This window comes from Schistocerca cancellata, chromosome 9 (assembly GCF_023864275.1).
Source record: "Schistocerca cancellata isolate TAMUIC-IGC-003103 chromosome 9, iqSchCanc2.1, whole genome shotgun sequence".
Taxonomy (NCBI): Eukaryota; Metazoa; Arthropoda; class Insecta; order Orthoptera; family Acrididae; genus Schistocerca; species Schistocerca cancellata.
In genome coordinates, this window is record NC_064634.1 from 226,975,357 (window position 1) to 226,990,802 (window position 15,446).

The 15,446-nt window shown below is 43.7% G+C and overlaps 1 protein-coding gene across 1 annotated transcript in view; it reads left to right on the forward strand.

Annotated features, from left to right (window-relative positions):
• Positions 1-15,446, forward strand: part of LOC126101299 (cyclic nucleotide-gated cation channel alpha-3-like) — an 881,849-nt gene that overhangs the window by 855,286 nt on the left and 11,117 nt on the right. Inside the window, exon 15 of the mRNA XM_049911978.1 lies at positions 7,450-7,533. Coding sequence (XP_049767935.1) covers positions 7,450-7,533 — 84 coding nt within the window. The remainder of the gene's footprint in view (positions 1-7,449; positions 7,534-15,446) is intronic.

Consider the following 15,446-nt stretch of genomic DNA (forward strand, 5'->3'; position numbering starts at 1 on the left):
AGAAAGTTTTGCATCACCTCAGTTCCAAAGGTTCCGGAAACTCTACAGAAAATTGGAATAGAGATCAACGTAGATATCATTTTCGCCCTTTTTATTGCTCATGAAAATCACACATTGCATGTTGTACCACCATACAGCGAGACCCTCAGAGATGGTGGGCCAAATTGTTGTACACGCCAGTACCTCTAATAACCAGTAGACACGTCCTCTAGCATTGATGCATGCCTGTATTCATCGTAGCATACTGTCCAAAAAGTTCATCACGACACTGTTGGTCCTGATTGTCCCACCCCTAAACGGCGATTCACCGTAGATCCCTCAGAGTGGTTGGTACGTCACGCCGTTCATGAATAGCCCTTTTCAATCTGTCCTAGGCATGTTCGATAGGACTGGAGAACATGCTGGCCACTAGTCGAGCCATGTTATCCTGAAGGAAGTCATTCACAAGATGTGCACGATGGGGACGTGAATTGTCGTCAATGAAGACGAACGTCTAGCCAATATGCTGCCGAGATGATTGCACTATCGGTCAGAGGATTGCATTCACGTATCGTACAGCCATTACGGCGCCTTCCATGACCACCAGCGGCGTACGTCGACCCCACATAATGCCACACCAAAACATCAGGGAACCTCCACCTTGCTGCACTCGCTGAACAGTCTGTCTAAAACGTTCAGCCGGACCAGGTTGCCTACAAACACGTCTCCGAGAATTGTGTGGTTGAAGGCATATGCGACACTCATCGGTGAAGAGAACGTAAAACCAATCCTGTGCGGGGAGCGGTCCATTCGGCATGTTGTTGGGCCCATCTGTGCTTCGCTGTACGGTGTCGTGGTTGCAAAGGTGGACCTCACCATGGACGTCGGGAGTGAAGCCTATTGCTCACAGTTTGTGTCCTAACTCGACGTCCTGTGGCTGCACGAAAAGTATAATTCGATATGGTGGCGTTGCTGTCAGGTTTCCTCCCAGCCATAATCCGTAGGTAGCCATCATCCACTGCAGTAGTAGCCTTTTGGCGGCCTGAGCGAGGCTTGTCATCGACAGTTCCTGTCTCTCTGTATCTCCTCCACGTCCGAACAACATCGCTTTGGTTCACTCCGAGACGCTTGGACACTTCCTTTGTTGAGACCCTTCCTGGCACAAAGTAACAATGCGGACGCGATCGAACTGCGGTATTGACCGTCTAGACATGGCTGAACTACAGGCAACACGAGCCGTGTACCTCCTTGCTGCTGGAATTACTGAAACTGATCGGTTGTTGGACCCCCTCCGTCTAATAGGCGCTGCTCATGCATGGTTGTTTACATCTTTGGGCGTGTTTAGTGACATCTTTGAACAGTCAAAGGGACTGTGTCTGTGATACAATATCCACAGTCAACGTCTATCTTCAGGAGTTCTGGGAACCGGGGTGATGCAAAACTTTATTTTGAATATGTGTATTTTTTTTAAAAGTTTGATATGCGCTGAAGTGTAGTCTTCTGCAGTATACCACTTTATAATGACTTAATGCCGAAATTGCTATAGTAAAAATCAGTTATTTACAAATTCAGTATTTATAATGTTTTAAATGACTGTGATCCATAAGGGATGAGAAGTTCGATTCTTTGAAGAATTCAGGTGTGGAAGGGTTAGTGGTGAACTGTTATCTTGAGAAAGCTCGACAGATATCGAGTTAGATCTTGGTTAGATTTCAAATTAATGCAAAGATTGACACCTTGCTGTAAGTGTTCAGATCGTTGCAAAGATTGACTACTTACTTTAAGTGTACACAAATTTAAAATTGTGCGCGTTGTCTCCTTTGCCTTATAGCCTTTTTCTTCCGCAGTCCTAGTATTACAAGTTATACAGGCTAATGCCGTCTTTCGCGACTGCAATAGGACTTTTATTAAAATCAAACCACTTTCGCTTCATTTTATAGCGTCTTCAGTTGTCACTGTACTGTGGTATCCTAGCCAAGAGACGTAACCGTGGCTGATACGCTGAAACAGTTTCCAACTGGCGCCATAGACGGCGCTTTGCAGTTTGCTGCCAATCACAAGCCCCCCCCCCCCCCCCCTAGAGACGGACTTAGGCGTTGTGATAAGCTGCGGCCCCAGGCAGCAACAGTTCATTTTCGGCGCTAGTGTTCGACAGTTCTAGTACGGAGTTCCAGGGTTGCTACTCGTAGCTGTTCTTAGTGGAGATCGACCCGCGAGACGTAGTCTGCATGTTGAGTCGCTTATGGCTTTCGCATACGAACAAATGTTTACTATAGTGATTGACAGATTGGCACCCAGGACGGATAGTCATGTAGACATTTTATATTCAATAATGCTAGCTTGACAGGCAACTGCTCAGTCGTATCTGTCCGTGAGCACATCCAACAAGTGTCTGTGCAACTTAAGTATCGCAGCATAATAAAATGTATATTTGTGCGTCACTAACTCTGTTGTACTGTCACATTCGCCCCGTCCACCTCGGAGCACCTGAACCTAATACAACATGTGCGAGCCATTCGTACCCAGACAACCCATACACATCAGTAACAGTATGGTTTTTCTTACAATTCTGTTTCCTAGAATAATGAACAGTTGTCTTGCTTTAACATATTACCACAAACAGTATAAAATTGCTATCTTTACACATGTGTGCAACTGTCTTCTACATATGTTGATAACAATGTTAAGAACGGCGTAAGAAACATAAAAAAAACGTGAGTAAAGATAATAATTCTATATTATTTGTAGAAGTAAGTTGAGGCACGATCACTGTTCATGACCCACGCAAACAAAATTGTAACAAAAACTATATTGTTACAGTGATGATCGAAGCTGCTTTAATACAAAGCGAAATGCATTTAGTCATAATAAGACCTTTATTACAGTCGCAAAAGACGGTATTGAACTATGTAACATATTACACACTTCACGAAACGCAGAACTGTATCATCCTACGATTACGATTGCAGTTAGTCATAATCTGTCCCAGTCAGCTTATAAATTTGTGAGAATGTGAAATAGAATTATCATTTAGGCTCAGTCGTACGTGAAGCATGTGAAAGGCCTCGCCCGTCTGGTAGACTACAGGGAAATATAATGCAACTAGAAGGAACTGAACTGGCAGGTGCTAGAAGAGAGTTGTCAACTCTATGAAAAAAGTAAATTCCCTTACCTATATTTCCTGTTTGGACTGGAAGTGAAAATTACACTAGCTTCATGGCGTGTGGGTCATGTTTTCCGCGCTCCACACACTTACACAACGGGAAGAAATGCTAATATTGAATATGGTGCATGGAGTATGGATGTAGGTCTTTTTTTTATCTTTTTCTGAAGTCAACAGTTTCCTGCCTGGTTTGATGCGGCCCGCAACGAATTCCTCTCCTGTGCTAACCTCATCATCTCAGAGTAATATTGATAACCACGTACTCATTTATTTGCTGGATATATTCCACACCCTGTCTTTCTCTACAGCTTTGCCTCCTAGAGCTCCCTCTAGTACCATGGTAGTCATTCCCTCATATCTTAACAGATGTCCAATTATCTCTTTTTCCTTGTTATTATTTTCCACATATTACTTTCCTCTCCGATACTGCACAGAACTGCCTCATTCCTTACCTTACCAGTCCACCTAGTTTTCAACATTCGTCTGCAGCACCACATCTCAAATGATTCGATTCTCTTCCGTTTTGGTTTTCCCACAGTCCATGTTTCACTACGATACAATACTGCGCTCTAAACGTACATTCTCAGCAATTTGCCCTCAAATTAAAGCCTTTGTTTGATACTAGTAGACATCTCTCGGCCAGGAATGCCCTTATTCCCAGTGCTAGTCTGTTTCTGATGTCCTCCTTGCTTCTTCAAATGGTTCAAATGGCTCTGAGCACTATGGGACTTAACATCTATGGTCATCAGTCCCCTTGAACTTAGAACTACTTAAACCTAACTAACCTAAGGACATCACACAACACCCAGCCATCACGAGGCAGAGAAAATCCCTGACCCCGCCGGGAATCGAACCCGGGAACCCGGGCGTGGGAAGCGTGAACGCTACCGCACGACCACGAGATGCGGGCTCCTTGCTTCTTCCGTCAGTGATTATTTTGCTGCCTAGGTGGTAGAATTCCTTAACTTCATCTACTTCGAGACCATCAATCCTCATGTTAAGTTTGTCAATTTTCTCATTTCTGCTACTTTTCATTACTTTCGCCTTTTTTCGATTTACTCTCAATCCATATTCTGTATTCATTCGACTGTTCACTCCTTTCAGCTTGTCATGTAATTCTTCTTCACTTTCACTCAGGACAGCAATGTCATTAGCGAATGGTATCTGATATCCTTTCACCTTGAATTTTAATTCCACTCCTGAATCGTTCTTTTATTTCCATCACTCCTTCTTCGATGTTCAGATAGAACAGTAGTGGCGATAGTCTACATACCTGTGTTACACCCTTTTAAATCTGAGCACTTCATTCTTGGTCTCCACTCCTATTATTCCCTCTTGGCTCTATTGTAAATTACTCGACTCTCCCTACAGCTTACCCCTATTTTTCTCAGAATTTCGAAAATCGTGCACCATTTTACATTGTCGAACGCTTTTTCCAGGTCGACGAATCCTATGAACTCGTCTTGATTTTTCTTTAGTCTTGCTTCCATTATCAACCTCAACGTCAGAACTGCCTCTCTGGTGCCTTTACCTCTCCTAAAGCCAGTCTGATCTTCACCTGATACGTCCTCAATTTTCTTTTCCATTCTCCTGTATATTATTCTTGTCAGTAACTTGGAACATTAGTCTTCGGAATTGTGTGGTTGATATTTCTCTGAAAGTCAGATTCATACATTGTACACACCAACGGGAATAATCGTTTTGTTGCCACTTCCCCCTATCATTTTAGAAATTCTGATGGAATTTTATCTATCCCTTCTTCCTAATTTGATCTTAAGTCCTCCAAAGCTCTCTTAAATTCTGATTCTAATACTAGATCCCCTATCTCTTCTAAATCGTCTCTTGTTTCTTTTTCTATCACATCAGACAAATCTTCCCCCTCACCGGCTTTCGTTGTATTAATTCCACCTATCCGCTTTCTCCTCTGCATTTAACAGTGGAATTCCCGGGACGCTCTTAAAGTTACAACCCTTGCTTTTAATTCCACCGAAGGTTTTTTTGGCTTTCCTCTATGCTGAATTAGTCCTTCCGACAATCTTTTCTCTTTCAATTCCTTCACATTTTTCCTGCAGCCATTTCGTCTTAGCTTCCCTGCCCTTCCTATTTATTTCATTCCTCAGCGACTTTGTTTTCTGTTTTCCTGAATTTCCCTGAACATTTTTGGTACTGCCTTCTTTCCTCGATCAACTGAACCATTTCTTCTGTTACCCATGGTCTCTTCGCAGTTACCTTCCTTGTACATATTTTTTTCCTTTCCTATTTCTGTGATGGCCCTTTTTAAAGATGTCGATTCCTTTTTAATTGTACTGCCTGCTGAGCTATTCGTTATTGCTGTATCTGTTGCCTTAGAGAACTTCAACGTATCTCGTCTTTCCTTAGTATTTCCGTATCCCACTTATTTGCGTATTGATTCTTCCTAACTAACCTCTTAAACTTCAGAATACTCTTCATCACTAGTACATTGTTATCTGAGTCTATATCTGCTCCTGGGTACACCTTACAATCCGGTAGCTGATTTCGGAACCTCTGTCTGACCATGATGTAACCTAACTGAAATCTCCCCGTATCACCAGGCCTGTTCCAAGTATACCTCCTCCTCTTGTGAATCTTGAACAGAATATTCACTATTACTAGCTGAAGTTGTTTACAGAATAGGTTGGATTACTTTTTCTCCTCTCTCATTCCTTGACCCAAGCCCATACTCTCCTGTAGCCTCTTATTCTACACCTTCCCCTACAACTGAATTCCAGTCACCCATGACCATTAGATTTTCGTCTCCCTTTACGTATTGTGTTACACTTTCAGTAACCACATATAGTTTCTCGATCTCTTCGTATTCAGCTTTCGAAGTCAGCAGGTATACCTGAATTATCGTTGTCGGTATTGGTTTGCTGTTGTTGCTTATAAGAACAACCGTATCTTTGAACTGTTCACAGTAATACACTCTCTGTCCTACCTTCCAGTTAATAACGAATCCTACACTCGTTCCATTTTCTGATACTATTACGTTATACTGATCTGACCAGAAATCTTTGTCTACTTTCTATTTCATTTCACTGAGCGCTACTGTATCTAGACAGAGCCTTTGCATTTCCATTTTCAGATTTTTCTTCTTCCCTACCACGTACAAGCTTCTGACATTCCACGTTTATGACGTTATATGCCTGATTCCTAGGACGTTATGCTTTCGTTGGTTGTTCAATCTTTTTCTCGTCGTCACCTCGCACTTGGCAGTCCCCTCCTGGTGGACCGAATGGGGAACTATTCCGAAAAATTTTCCACTGGAGAAATCAACATGAACCTTTTTCAATTTCAGGCCACATGTCCTCTGGATACGCATTATTTGTCTTTAATGGCGTGGTTTACATTGCCTTCTGTATCCTCGTGCCGTTGATTATTGCTGATTCTTCTGCTTTTAGGGACAGTTTCCTACCCAAGTGACTGCCCCGGTGGCCGTGCCGTTCTAGGCGCTTCAGTACGGAACCGCGGGACTGCTACGGTCGCAGGTTCGAATCCTGCCTCAGGCATAGATATGTGTGACGTCCTTAGGTTAGTTAGGTTTAAGTAGTTCTAAGTTCTAGGGGACTGATGACCTCAGATGTTAAGTCCCATAGTGCTCAGAGCCATTTGAACCCACCCAAGGAAAAGAGAGTGCCCTGAACCTCCATCCGCTCCTCTGCCCTCTGACTATAGCCGTTGGCAGAATGAGGGTGACTTTTTATGCCAGAAGTCTTCGTCTGCCAGTGCTGATTATTAATCATGGATATGGATACAAATATAAATATAAGGACTGACAATAAATATAAGTATAGGAACACTACAATCCTGGAGGTTTGCAACACAACACACTATCCGTACTGGTTCCCCCACTTCACTTCCGGCGAATACCATTCTTCAGCAAGGTCATGTCAGTTTATTTATGCCTCTTCGTCCAATACGCGTTTGTTCTTCATCATCTCAACGTCGGCGGGACGTTAAACAGTTTCCTTCCTTGCTAGATTTGCCCACTGCCTGTTCCTGATGCTACAACATACACGTCTGGTAAACATTCCTCCAACCGCTTTGTTCGTGCACCAAGACACAGAGGACAACACTTGTCTCTGTTTAAAGGAGTGATCAGTGGCTTCTTAGCTTCTCGCCTTAGTTGTTACGCTGTGAAATCGTATTCTGCTTCTTTGTATTAGCATAGGACTGATTACGAAGCGGAAAGTTGTCTTAAAAAATAATAATATTTGCAAGAAAGAAATATGTCATTCTGGAAACAGAATTGATATTATATTTCATGCAATCATTTTTTGTCCTTACAGCGAGACCGGGAGGGTGCTAACCACGATGAAAGCGGGGGACTTCTTCGGTGAGATTGGGATCCTGAACCTCGACGGTCTCAACAAGTAAGTACCTTTTCTTCAAACAATATTACAGGTGACGACGTCATTAAGGGCTGTGGATGAAGTACTACTTTGCTTTAACTGAGCGCTCATTATACTATTTGCAGCTGCTGACTACAGGCATCATCAGTTTGTCCGAAACATCCACATCGAAAGTATTTAATGTTTGTTGTAGAGGGTTACATCTTAGTGCCAAATTAATTCTGGATGTAGCATTTCTGTGTTGCCTTCTCTGATTCATTTGTAATTCTAATCATTTATTCCATGTTAGTTTTCCCTCAGATATTCGTCACACGCAAGCAGGTAAACTAATCACTTATATTTATGACTTGTATCCCGCGTCACTACTTGGTAAGGTGTCACGCCGTTCAACATGCTCTAAGTCTGAGATTTTTTTAATGTTTTCCACAGCACATTTACTCCATGTTCTCATGACCATTTACTAAATGCGAACCTGCACTTGGACTTGGAAAATTTAATGAAGTTTTCTAAAACAAAACGGAAAATCAGTATCTCACTTAAATGCACAAAAATTGGAATATTTACCCATTTTTATAATTGATTTCATTACTTTTCGTGTAGAGAGTATTTTATTTCTGAGTGTCTTAAAAGATTGATTATTCTTGTGTAGTGGAGTCATCTACAGTCTTTATGAATCTGATTGCCAGATAGCAAATACATAAATAAATAATAGACGTAATATTATTTAAATTTTAAGGAGTCTTTCCCTGGTCCAATTGCACTTATCACAAACCTCATGATAGCCTCTTCTCCTGGTTCAAGTATAACAACAAATTGATGGACTGTATAGAAAATCTACTTAGTTTTGTCCACACTTTATTTTTCAACCTTTTCTCATTAAAAAAATGACTGGTTGCTATTCTACAGTTGAATACAGTTATTTAATGAAATTCTTCGTAATATAACCGCTGAGAAAAAACTTTTGCTAAAAACCCCATCCTCGGCGCTTTCTGTTTTATCGTACTTCTGATACAATCACAGGAGATTTTACTAGTCGCCACCCTCAAATGTTCATAGTGCACTGACGGAAACACTACGAGAGTAGAACGAGGTGAACGCTGAAAACACTGATAACGGTAATTGGCAAGAACACACACCTTTATTGACGAATACTCAACTTTGTACAAATCAGCTCAGGCAGCAGATCCGGATGTTCAACTACTATTCCAGAAGCTAAGACTGCATAGTGAACAGCCGGCCGGATTGGCCGTGCGGTTCTAGGCGCTACAGTCTGGAGCCAAGCGACCGCTCCGGTCGCAGGTTCGAATCCTGCCTCGGGCATGGATGTGTGTGATGTCCTTAGGTTAGTTAGGTTTAATTAGTTCTAAGTTCTAGGCGACTGATGACCTCAGAAGTTAAGTCGCATAGTGCTCAGAGCCATTTGGATAGTGAACAGTTCCTGACCCACTTGAATGTTCACTGAAATCGGGTTGGTATGGACTCGCTAGAAGCAGACGATGAGGCGCGAAGTACACGAGTAGAAGGCGGTCTTCTCGGTAGTCGAGCTAACTTGGAACGCCCCCTCCGCTGTGGCGCCGGCGCGTATCACTTCTTTGACGGCGCCACTGTTGCAGCTCCTTGGAGCGGCAATCTCTGGGCTATACGCCGTCTCTGGACTGGGTTGTCGAACAGTCGACGTCCAATGTGCCGCCTGATAGTGCGTGCTGTGCTTCTTCCTACACCACAGTTTTTAATGATACCAAACAGCTCATTACAGATTATATGCTTTACTTAGGAACATTTTATGTAAGCATTTTTTCGGTCTACTTGGGGCACATTTGAGAGCTACTGCCTCTGTCGTTAATATGTGTCACAGATGACCACCTTCCCTGCTTTACATTGCTTGCTGGCTTCCACCTTCTGTAATGAGATGCAGACTTCAACAGCTTGTGACTTACTTGTGGTTTCACTGGCTTTCAACCACGTTCCATAGCAGGACAGCAGCACGGTAACAATCGAACAGCTTTGCCGTTCCAAGAAGCTCGTTCCCAGGATTTGGGGCGTAAGAGTATGCCCTTTTTCAAAGTTGCTTAGGCCAGTGGATTTCCCTGTACCGTAGAATAATTCCCTATTCATCTCGTCTTTGCTTCACTTACGTAATTTCTCAACAACGTCACGAGTCGGCAACCAGGACCCACAGGAAGCACAGGCCCCGCATCGAACTTGTGACGTCATACTAGTAGCTTTGCTCGCGTCTCCAGGCCCAGTAAAAAGGTACCTAATGAAGTCCTTAATTGTTTCATATGTTATATGAGCGTGAATATATTTAAATGGTCAGCTACAAAGGATTAAACTGGTGTGAAATAGTAAACCTCGCTCCCGGTGGAGACATCGCAACAACTCAGAAACCTGTAGTGTCAGGTGCTGTGACGTACGATACAGGACCCGATTATCTCGTCGGCTCCACCCGCAACGCAACCACACGCCATTCACTTCTGCGCTTGACGGTGATCGTAATGTTTCAGCTCATTAGCGTATGTTTTACAAGTAGGTGCTGCGCAATACTAACCCCACGTTCTTCTGGCAAATTTCATGTGTAGCTTATGCTTTCATGTTTCTAATTTAACTCTGGACAGGCCGACCGGAGTGACCGAGCAGTCCTAGGCGCTTCAGTCTGGAACCGCGCGACCGCTACTGTCGCAGTTTCGAATCCTGCCTCGGGCATGGATGTGTGTGATGTCCTTAGGTTAGTTACGTTATAAGTAGTTCTACGTTCTAGGGGACTGATGAACTCAGATGTTAAGTCCCATAGTGCTCAGAGCCATTTGAACCATTTTAACTCTGGACTATGGGAAGTAACATCGGGTTTTGGTGGATAAACTTACCCGACAACTGTAACAATACTGTATGCTTGGTTGATTGATCTGTTGAGTCTGGGGAGAGGACCAAACAGCGAGGTCATCTGTCCCATCGGATTAGAGAAGGAAATCGGCCGTGCCCGTTCAAAGGAACCATCCCGGCGTTTGCCTGAAGTGAATTAGGGAAATCAAGGGAAACCTATATCTGGATGGTCAAGAGCGGGCTTGAACCGTCGTCCTCCCAAATGCAAGTCCAGTGTGCTAACCACTGCACCACTTCACTCGGTGCACACAGTAAGCACAGTGAAAGCTTTCATTAATTTACAACTTGGAGCAGCAGCAAGTACAAAGAAGAAGTAAACAAACTGTCTCCAGCCGCATTAGTTCAAAATTTTCAAATGTGTGTGAAATCTTATGGGACTTAACTGCTAACGTCATCAGTCCCTAAAAGCTTACGCACTACTTAACCTAAATTATACTAAGGACAAACACAGACACACCCATGCCCGATGGAGGACTCGAACCTCCACCGTGATCAGCCGCAAAGTCCCTGACTGCAGCGCCCTAGACCGCTCGGCTAACCCCGCGCGGCCGCCGCGTTAGTTCCCACCCCTTTACAACTGCTACGTGTTCCAATATTGAATGTTGGAGGAAACGGTGTGTGGTGGGTGAAGTGTGGTTACACTGGTAGCACAGTGCTACTGCGAATTTATTAGTGTAGCGCAGTTCTGGGGTTGAATCTTGAATGTCGTCGCGAAGCAACTTGCCTGCAGTAAAAGCTGGCAACGGTCTCCGCGGAGCCATCCCGTGGCCGTCCCATTACGCTAACGGCGTCGTAGGGCGAAGGCCGTGTTTATAGACGGCGAGGCAAGAAGCCATAATCACACAGAAAGCACCGCCTGCGCTGCTGCTGCGGCTGTCAGACCAATCTGCATTTAGAGGTTCTATTTCCCAACAAAAGAGAACTGAATCTTCTAGAACATTTTAACGTTACTTGCTAACCAGTGCTGGATATGACGTACACAGTGCATTCTAAAACACGACAGAAGAAAGTGTGGAAGAGGTCCTGCGCATGATATTTTTACGCAATGCATCTTTCCGAAAGGTGCTAGTAAGGCGGCGCAGGAGTGAAGTTATGAATGTCTTGGAGTAAAACTTCTCGTTCGTGTCCTTTCACTTACTTTTTCAGTCCGCTGCAAGGGAAAAGCGTTACTTCAACAAAATTGTATCACATTCATTCCTATTCAGTCTGGACACTGAGCAAGCAGCAAAGGAAATCAAAGAAAAATTTGGAGACGGCATTAACGTTCAAAGAGAATAAATAAAAAACTTTGAAGTTTGCGACGACGTCACAATTCCGTCAGAGACAGCAAAGGACGTGAAAGAGTAGTTGAAAGCAATGGACAGGGCCTTGAAAGGAATATATAAGACGAATATATACGATGCAGAAATTGTAACTGCCGGCCGCTGTGTCCGAGCGGTTCTAGGCGCTTCAGTCCGAAACCGAACTGCTGCTACGGTCGTAGGTTCGAATCCTGCCTCGGGCATAGATGTGTGTGATGTCCTTAGGTTATTTAGGTTTAAGTAGTTCTAATTCCAGGGGACTGATGACATCAGATGTTAAGTCCCATAGTGGTTAGAGCTATTTCAACCATTTTTTCGAAATGACAACTAGATTTCACATGAGATGGACTCGCCGGTAGAAAAGGGGGAGGGGAGTATTTTGTTGTCAGTACAGAAGCAGTAACAGCAAAATGGGACTGTCAGGAGAATTCTCTGGCTTGGAACGTGAACTGTCACCGAATGTCACCTGAGTAACAAATCCGTCAGGGACGTTTCAACGCTTCAGAAGCCAAGTCGATTGTTGGTGATGTGAAACGCGAAGGAACAACTACAGCTAAAACAAGGTGTAGTATAATTATATTTTACTTCTATTTTTACCTTGATTTTGGTTTCACTGCAAATATATGCCAAGGCACGGATCGTTCTTAGATTTTACTGTAGCGTCGGATCCTGCATAATTACTGAAGTTACTTAAACGAATCCTTGCTCAAAACAGTTAATCATTATAGGCTATATGCACACATAAAAAAGTATTTCGCCATTTTCAGTACGCAAGGACCTACGTGTGATTTAATTACGTCTTAGTTCAGGCCAAGTCTGTGTCCTACTGCACGTAACATAAATCGTCTGAATAAATCTTGAAGTACTTTGAAAATGTCAGTTTCCTATATATCATGAATGAAAAAAAAATAATATTGGCGATCTCCAGCGTCGCTTGTGGAAAGAACTGGACAATAATTACGATACTCTGAAGTTACCGCTTACTAGTGGCCAATTGCCGCTGTCCAGCGATGATCAACTTGTTTCCGGCGCGGAGTCTGAAATTCTTTTAAAAATGATGGGACAAGCAAACGGAATATGTGGTGCAGGCTACAGTCAAATTAACAACAACAATACTTAAGACATATATTGGAGCTCACTGCTAAAATAATAAAACATGTACACACCTTATTTTGTAGATTGTGCACAGTGGCGTCCTATCCGAACAAGACAAAGAAAGGGAGAATCTGGCGCTCTTTGTTTCACGCCTATACCAATAAGAACAAAGATAATAATAATACTTACGTTACAACTAATAGCTTATCTTTATAATCGCATTATTCCTTGACTTTCAGTAGAGTTTCTTTTACATATGACAAATATAATTGCTTAATATCTTGGAAAAATATTTAAGAATTTACAGTTCTTCTAATCCAGTCTACGACACGTCATAAAGGCCAGACAGACTTTATGTACTGATAGACGCGGACCATAGAGCATTGTGGAGGTGGTTGTAAAATATCGAGTGAAATTAATAGCCCAGATGCAAAAGCCACTAAATGCATTTTTTTTTTTTTTGTCGATTCTATGAGGAGCACACTACCGTATAGATTTCTTCAGTGCCTACACGATGAAATAGGTTTCAGGGTGCAAAACCCGTAATAAATCGTTGAAAATTTTGTTCAGTTGCAAAAGCCGGTAACTGCACGGGTGCAAAGCCTGCTAAATATCCAACGTTTGCAAAACCCACCAAGTTCAACAGGCATGGCGGTCGCCATTCTATGTCCGGATGCATATCACGCCAACTGACATCAGACTTACCAGTCTAGACATTCAAAGCCGTATTTCAGTTTGTTGGAATTGGAAGCGATGTCTTTCTTATTCAGAGTTAGGTTGGCGTACGCAACACTGATGCTCTCGCTACCCATGAATAGTCGAAACATACGCCGGGAAGCACAGTTCACCTGATCAGCAGGGTGTATGTTAACATATTTGCGTGGGTGTTTTGAAGAAACTGATCGATTTTGTGGACAGTTTAAATGTAGAATATGGTAAAAACGAAATGGGAGTAACTGAAATAATAGGAATTCTGTCAGAGATCTAACCCGTAGTAATAGTTGAAAATGATCAGAACGAGAACGAGCGCGTCGGTCCCTCCCGGAAAAGGTAGCGGCGTCCTGCTCACCGCAAAAGAAATGTTACCAAAATAGAAAGATAATAACATGAAAAGTATTATTAAAGCAATGTTATGCAATGAAAACTGTGTTGAGGCTAATTATTATGACATACGCGGAAGGTATAGTGAAAGTGGCATTTCCAGAAAGTAAAAAAAAAAAATCATTTTCACGAAAAGCAAAAACAAAGAGATTTGTCTAGTTCGTAGAGAGCCCTTCTACACTCATGGTCATAAATTAAGGATAATGCTGATACATGGTGAAACAACGCTGTGGTGGGCGGTTTGAGGGTTTAAATCACCTCGGGGTATGACCATGCGGTGCTTTTGACCTGCGGTCGTCGCACGGTGGCGCTGGTAGCAGTCCACATACTCAAGAGGTGCGTTGGCGCATGTCACAGTACGGTGCAGCGAGTAAGTGTGCAGACGTTTTCAGACGTGATAATGGTGGCTGTGTGTTGAAAATGGCTCAAAGTACACATACTGATGTTATGAGGGGTAGAATACTAGGGCGACTGGAGGCTGGTCAGACACAGCAGGTCGTAGCACGGGCTCTCCATGTGCCACAAAGTGTGGTCTCAAGATTATAGCAACGATTTCAGCAGACAGGAAACGTGTCCAGGCGCTACAGTACGCGACGTGCACAGTGTACAAAACCACAAGAAGACCGATAGCTCACCGTCAGTGCCCGCAGACGGCCACGGAGTACTGCAGATAGCCTCGCTCGGGACCTTACCGCAGCCACTGGAACAGTTGTCTCCAGACACACAGTCTATAGACGACTGAATAGACACGGTTTATTCGCCCGGAGACCTGCAAGGTGCATTCCACTGACCCCTGGTCGCAGGAGAGCCCGTAAAGCCTGGTGTCAAGAACACAGTACATGGTCATTGAAACACTGGTCCCAAGTTATGTTCATGGACGAGTCCCGGTATAGTCTGAAAAGTGATTCTCAACGGGTTTTCATCTGGCGTGAACCGGGAACCAGATACCAGCCCCTTAATGTCCTTGAAAGGGGTAGAGCTCGTGGTTTGATGGTGTAGGGTGGGATTATGATTGGAGCACGTACACCCCTGCATGTCTTTGACAGAGGAACTGTAACACGTCAGGTGTACCGGGACGTCATTTTTTACCAGTATGTCCACCTTTTCGGGTGTGCAGTGTGTCCCACCTTCCTCCTGATGGATGATAACGCACGACCCCACCGAGCTGCCATCGCAAAGGAATACCTTTAAACAGAAGATATCAGGCGAACAGAGTGGCCTGTCTGTTCTCCAGACCTAAACCCCATCGAGCACGACTGGGATGCTCTCGGTCGACGTATCGCTGCAGGTCTTCAAACCCCTACGACGCTTCAGGAGTTCCGACAGGCACTGGTGCAAGAATGGGAGCCTATACCCCAGCAGCTGCTCGACCACCTGATCCAGAGTATGTCAACCAGTTGTGAGGCCTGTGTACGTGTGCATGGTGATCATATCCCATATTGATGTCGGGGTACATGCGCAGGAAACAGTGGCGTTTTGTAGCACAGGTGCTTCTGGACGGTTTTCTCGACTTATCACCAATATCGTGGACTGACAGATCTGTGTCGTGTATGTTCC